Genomic DNA, 6772 nt, shown 5'->3' with positions numbered 1-6772 from the left:
CAGAGAGCCCTGGAGCTGTGACCCTTCCCTGGGGAGCCTGGGCAGCGCCCCAGCAGCCTCTGGGCAAAAACCATTTCCTGAGATCCAACCTCAGCCTGCCCCGACTCAGCTGCAGCCGCTCCCTCCACTCCTGTCCCTGGGCACCAGAGTGAAGAGGTTCCCTCAGCCCCAGCCAGGGACCCGCTCCCAAAGCTGCTGCCATGGCCACCAGGGCTGGCACCAGCTGGGATGCTCGGTTTCCACAGGCCAGGGTTCAGGAATGGGATTCCCCAATTTCCTGCTCTCACTAAAACCCTGCTGGCGCTCGTTGCCTTCCCACCATCCATTGAAGGAAAAAAGGGAAAGATCCCAGGCTAGGATAAGAACAATTTACTGGGAACAGCAATGAGATAAGGAACAAACAGAAACAGAAAAAATATTGGCAACAGAAGGGGTAAGAAAAACTATTTACAGACAAAACCACATCACCATCAATTGTATCTTCCTGGCCACGTTTTTCCTCCTGCATGGAAAGGACACCCGTCTCCTCAGGGAAAGAGAGAGAGAGAGTCCCTTTCCTGCCCTGGCAATGACCTGAGGTGGGAGTGAATGTAGTGACAGGGCCATGGCCAGACCCTCATGTTCTTCAATCCCACATCAGGTCATTGGCAGTATCGGGGCGCGGCTCTCCGGTACGGAGGCTCCGCCGATACGGTGGTAATAAGAATGCGTACACCACGGCAGGTCGTCTCTCAGACGCTGCTTTATTCGCTGAGGGCTGGGTGTCAGGGAGGATCCGCGACCCGTCCGCTCGGCAAGGGAGCAGGCTCCGAGAGCCCCGAATAAGGGGCGGGGTGGGGCTTATAACAGGTGGCAAATAGGAGGGACAGGGTACAAAGGGTCCAGTAGGAATGGGGTTCGGAGGAGGAGTTGGGATGGAATAATTGGGGTACAGCAAATGGGGATGAGGGAAGGGGGTGATAACCGGGGAAGAGCCAATTACAGACAGAGAACTTAGGAACATTCTGGAACTAAAGGCAAGTACAAAAAATGATTGACATAAAGATGGACATAACTGACAGTTACATAACATAAGGGGGGTGGTAGATTCGATGGGCAGCTTGGAGGCGGGAATTTATACAACAGCCTCTTCCCAAGGCATATTCGGGGGGGCTTTTCCCAAGTCCCCTACTGCAATTGGCAGGGGCAGGAAAAGGGACAGGTGTTTTCCCAGCATGGATCACAGGGAACATGGATCACCAGGGCTCTTCCCAACATGGTCCTCCAATGGTGGATGAAGCTGGAGCAGTGCACAAAGCTCTTCCTGCAGCTGGGGAATTTGCAGGGCCTCCTTTACTGGTGGCTCCGTTGGTGTTTGGTGAAGTGAGAGCTTTGGGTGAAGCTCTTCCCACACTGGGGACACAAGTAGGGCCTCTCCCTAGTGTGGATGCGTTGGTGGCTGACAAGGTTGCACTTGTGCTTGAAGCCCTTGCCACAGTCGGGGCAGAGGAAGCGCCTCTCCTCGGTGTGAATCTGCTCATGGAGGAGGAGATTTGAGCTGCTCTGAAACCTCTTCCCACAAGTGGGGCACATGTAGGACCTCTCCCCAGTGTGGATGCGCTGGCGTGTGATGAGGTCGCAGTTACGCTTGAAGCCCTTCCCGCAGTCAGGGCAGCGGAAGGGCCTTTCATCCGTGTGAATCCGATGATGTACAAAGAGATTGGAGCTGGTCTGAAACCTCTTCTGACACTCGGGACACTCATATGGCCTCTCCCCAGTGTGGATGCGTTGGTGCTTGATAAGGGCAGAGCTGTAGCTGAATCCCTTCCCACACTCCCCACACTCGTAGGGCCATTCCCCGGTGTGGATCATCATGTGCAGTTTCAGACTGTTGCTCTTCCTGAAGCTCTTCCCACACTCCAAGCACTTGTAGGGCTTCTCCCCATCAGGAAGCCTCACAGGGACAACCAGCTCCGAGCTCTGGCTGAAGCTCTGCCCACCTTCCTGGCCCAGAGTGGGTCTTTCCTCCTCAGAGCATCCATGACTGGGCTTGCAGCCCCTCCTCCTGTGAGATCTCCAGGGATTTTCCTCCCTGTTGGATTCCTGCGCTGTGGAGTTGCTCAAAATTGCCTCTTCCATGAGGTTCTGCCGTGGGGATTTCTCCTTCCTGCTCTCCATCCTCAGCTCCTTGTCTGGAGGAGGAAGGACAAGGAGAGGATGGGATTTGCCTCCATGCCACAGGGAAGGGCAAGGAGATCCCCCCAGTGCGTCCCCGGCAGGAGGGCACCGGCAGCGGGGCTGTCCTGCAGCTGGGGCCTGTGCTGGGCTGGGAGATGGAGCAGGAGAGAGGGGGAAAGGGGCACTGACTTCCTCCTCACCTGCCTCGGTGTCCCAGGGCATCTTCCTCTTCCTTGCAACCTTCTCCATCTGGTGAATGTTTGGGTATGGGAAATCCTGTTTTGGGAGGAAAACAAGTGATGAGCACAGTGAGTTTTGTACTGGTTTGAAGGCAAACCAGGGAGAGAGTCTAAGCCAGAATGACAATTGAGTAAGAAAATTAAGATCAAGGCAATGATACAGAAACACTGCCTTAAACTCACAGAGTGAGGATATAACCTGACACCCCGTTGCTCAGGGTGGTGGTAGCAGTCTGATGAAATGGTGGCTGCAGTCCAGCTGGAGTGATGAACGTGATTCTGTCAAAGCAGTGATCCTGTAGAAGGGTCTGGTCTTCCTCTGAAGGTCCAGTGGTGGTTATGGAGCTCTTGTCCTCTGGGAATCCAGTAGGCAAGGTGGTTGTGGTGTTGCAAATGGTGAGATTATATCCCGGCAGGAATGCTTGGTTCCTCCCCCTGGGCGGAGCATCCCACAATGGGATGATATAATTTTATCAGTGCTGCAGTGACACTCAATGGCCCATTAACAGAAGATGGCCCCTGGAGGGCATTATCAGGGCTGAGGCATGGAAGAGATAAAGAACACTGCCCCACCTGTTGATAACAGTTTATGGAGATGGGGACTGAAAACACTTTTGGTTACATCTGACACTGTAACCTGAAACAGTGAGGCAATCCCTGCTCGGGGTGGGGGGTGAACACCACCCCCCTTACCCAAACTGGCTCAGGTGTAAAACCCCCACCCTGGGAAGGCCACGCACACAGGGGACAATGTCACACTTGCCCTGCTTCAGGGGAGATCTCTGTCCTTGTCACTCCCTTGCTCTCCCCCCTTTTCTCTTTCTTTGCATCTCTCTCTACCTCACATTTACTGTTCAATAAAATCCACTTTGGATTTGGTCTTGTGAGCACCTTAATTGGGGCAGAGGCATCTCTTTAACAATTTTATTACCCAGATTGCAATATTATTTTGCACAGTGAGTTCAGGGCACTGTTGTCTGACCCCAAGCGTGTTTGACAACAGCCTGGTTCCCTCCTCTGAGGAGGTTCTGCCTCTTTCTGGAGGAACTCTTGGAAACTTGGATGCAGCTTCCTCTGAGCAAATTTTGGGAGAACTTATGAGGAAAATGGCTGTTATGGGTGGCCAGTGTAAAGGAAATATTTTCTTGTCATACCTTGAAAAGTCTGTTAAAATCACTGGAAGAAAGGAGCCAAATAATACCAGCAAGACTGACAAGGATCATTCACCCCAAGGTGAGAAATACAAGGCTACCAAAAGTCCTACAGGAAGCCCAGCTCAAGTAAGTAAATCTCAAATAACTTCTGAATTCAGAGGCGTGGGTGCTTTTCCAAATATGAGAATCATTATTTACTTTGTCTCTGTCACCTTTGTGACAGCTACACGACCTTTACTTTTTTTTAATAATTTGTATTGGGCCAAATTTCCACTTTTCCTCTTTGGAGTCTGCCAGCATCTGAATTGGAGCTCTGCTGGAACTGATGAAATTTGGAATTGCCACAGAATTGCTTCTGTTTATGGTTTATTCATGTGTGGGATTTGTTTGGGTTTCCATCACAAGTGACTTTTGGGAAGAGCAAATCTTCCTCAAGGCATTTTATAGAGGGTTAAGTTTCATTTCTGCTGAGTTTGTTTTGTCCAGTGCCCGAGGGATGCTCAAGGGGTCTCTGGTTTTGGTTTGGCCCTAATTTTGTACTGATTTGTCTTTATCACTTAAAAACACCTGAAAAATTACTAAAAAGAGTATTGACCAGAGATGTCAAAAGTCCCACCAATTAAGAGGTATTTGAGGTGGAATTTATGGTTTGGAAATGTATTCTGGAGGATTTGTGTGTTCTTGGAGGATATATGGCAGTATTCTCCATATCTTTGCACTCCAAAATCCAAGGTGGATTGCTCTTTCACCTCAAAATGACTCAATCCCCCTGGAAGCCCCACAGTCTTACTCCAAACTGGCTACAACCCACCTCAAAATGGCTGGTTCCCACCTCACTCCCATGCCAAAATTACATGATTCCACAGCCTCCAGGATGAGATGTAGTTGGAAGGAGATCAGAAGAAGTGAGATCCAAATTTGAGGGTGTGGGATCAGGATTGTGTGGGGACGGGTGGGTGTGATTTATTTTGATAGTAAATAAAACTATCAGAATTATTGATTTCTGTCCCATTCATTTTCTGTCAGTTCTGGTTTGCTTTTCAGAGTGCTGCCTTCTCAGCTGATTTTTTTTGTGTCCTCCTGTCCCAGACTGAAAAGCAAGATGTGTTCTATTTGCCATCTGTATGGCAGTTGTCCTGTGTTAAGTGGGCAGTTTTTCCTTATCTCTTCCACAATCAATCCTCCCTCAGGGGAGACATCTGCTGATAATGGGCTATTGTCACTGCATGACTGATAAGAACTGTAACATCCCATTGTGAGATGCTCTGCCCAGAGGGAGGAGCCAAGCATTCCTACCTGCATCTAGTCTTGAGATTCTGGCCCACCAACACAGCTTTTTCTGGGCTGGATTTCTCAGAGGAACAGCTGCCTCTTCCTCTTTAGAAGAAGATTCCCATTCCTACAGGATCACTTCTCCAACAGAACCACACCTGACACTCCTGGAGGACCGCACCCACAGTTCCAATTAGACTGTGGCCAACACCCTGTCCAACAGGGTGTGAGGTTGCATTCTGACTTTGTCAGTGTTGTTTTAGTTAACTGAAATGTTTATCCTTTTATTTTCTTCCTAATAAAAAACTCTTATTCCTGCTCCCATATTTTTACCCAACAGCCCCCCTTAATTTCCAATTTATTGCAAATTCAGAAAGAGTCTACATTTTTCCATTTCAGGGGAGTCCCCTGCCTTCCTTAGCAGACACCTGTCATTCCAAACTAAAACACCTCCTTTCTCTCCTGCCTCTCTTTGCCTGCTCTGTTTCTCTCTCAGTGTCTCCTTTGAACCAGGGCAGCTCCCACCAAAGGCCCTGCCCTGATTTAATTCCCAATCCATGAGCTGCAACAACTACGGGTGAAATTATGAAGGCTGGCAGTAAAATGTCACTGGCTTTTGGCTCTTCCACAGGAGCTTTGCCTTCAAGGGCAGGAACATCTTTTCCTGGCTGGGAACTGGAATTCCACCCCCTGGGAGTGTGTGCCATGGATTTTAGAGGGGCATTCCTGAGGGTCCCAGGGTGCTGCTCCTGCCGTGCCTCCCAAGGAGCTGTGCAGGGCAGGGGACAAGATGCAGCAGCTGTGTTGGTGCTGCAGTGCCACAACAGTCCCTGGTTCCAGGAGTTTTCGCACTGCCAACAGCGGTTCCTGGGTTCCATGATGCCCTGCTATGTCCCCATGGATATTTGGTGTCATGAAGTTCTTTGGTGTCACAATGGCCACCTCGCTCCATGAGCTTCCACAGTGTCCAAATGGCCTCCTTGGATGGGCAGTGTCAGCATGGACCATTGGCTCCATGCAGCCCCGCTGGGTCACCATGGACTCCTTGGTTCCATGAGGTTCTGGGGGTGTCTCCATGGTCTCCTTGGATCCACAGTGTCACAATGGACCACTGGATCCACGTGGCCCTGCTGTGTCACTTTGGCCCCTTGGTTCCATGGGACCCCAGGGTCACAATTGACTCCTTGCTTCCATGTCACCCCCTCAGTTCCAAAATGGCCCCTTCATTCCATGGGGAACACAAAAGATTTATAGAAACATTGAGCAAATCCTGCTTAACAGACCTGGGAACATCTGTTTGCATTCCAAAGACGGTTAAAGGTGAGGGTGGCACCACCAGCTTCCATCTGCAACAGAGATCCAGGGAAAGGGCCCGGACAGAGAATTCAGCTGGGAGACTCCAAGAATTCTGCTTCCAGAGATCATTTCTAGTCACACTGTCCCTTGTAGAAAGGTGACACCATTCCAGGCAGCCTGTACTAAACAGGTGGCTACTGAGTGGGGTTTGTTGTTTAGGAAACCTGCTCAGGCTTTTCCATTCTTTATTTCCCAAAAGGAAAACTTCTCCTGGGCCTGTGTGCAGGCAGAGCCCTGAGGAGAGCAGGTGGGACACGGTGCAATGGGCTGGGACATGGAGCTGCAGAGCTCAGGGACAAGGTTCTGCTGCAGGGCACAGGGATGTCAGTGCCAGGTGGGCGATGTCAGACATGGTGAGGCTGGGGGTGAGGAGCAGCTTGTCCAAACAGGGTCAGCCCTCAAGCGGCTCATTCTTCTACATGCCCAGACCTCCTAAGGAGACACTGAGCATCAAGGTCACCAGGGGAATGCTTCTATCAGCTCTTCTCTGAACTGGAAACTAAGAATACTCACTTGATTAAAGAAAAAAATTCAGGAGGTGCACTTGGAAATATTCCTCCTTACAAGGACTCCAAACTGACTCCAATCAGCTGC

General features: G+C 50.4%; 1 protein-coding gene across 1 annotated transcript in view; it reads right to left on the bottom strand.

Annotated features, from left to right (window-relative positions):
* Window positions 1-724: 724 nt before the first annotated feature.
* LOC110483898 (uncharacterized) overlaps window positions 725-6772 on the bottom strand; it is a 31056-nt gene continuing 25008 nt past the window's right edge. Inside the window, exon 2 of the mRNA XM_085564440.1 lies at window positions 725-2171. Coding sequence (XP_085420566.1) covers window positions 1333-2171 — 839 coding nt within the window. The 3' untranslated portion in view covers window positions 725-1332. The remainder of the gene's footprint in view (window positions 2172-6772) is intronic.

Source organism: Lonchura striata, chromosome 33 (genome assembly GCF_050655825.1).
Source record: "Lonchura striata isolate lonStrDom1 chromosome 33, ASM5065582v1, whole genome shotgun sequence".
Lineage (NCBI taxonomy): Eukaryota > Metazoa > Chordata > Aves > Passeriformes > Estrildidae > Lonchura > Lonchura striata.
This window is presented reverse-complemented; position numbering and strand designations above follow the sequence as displayed.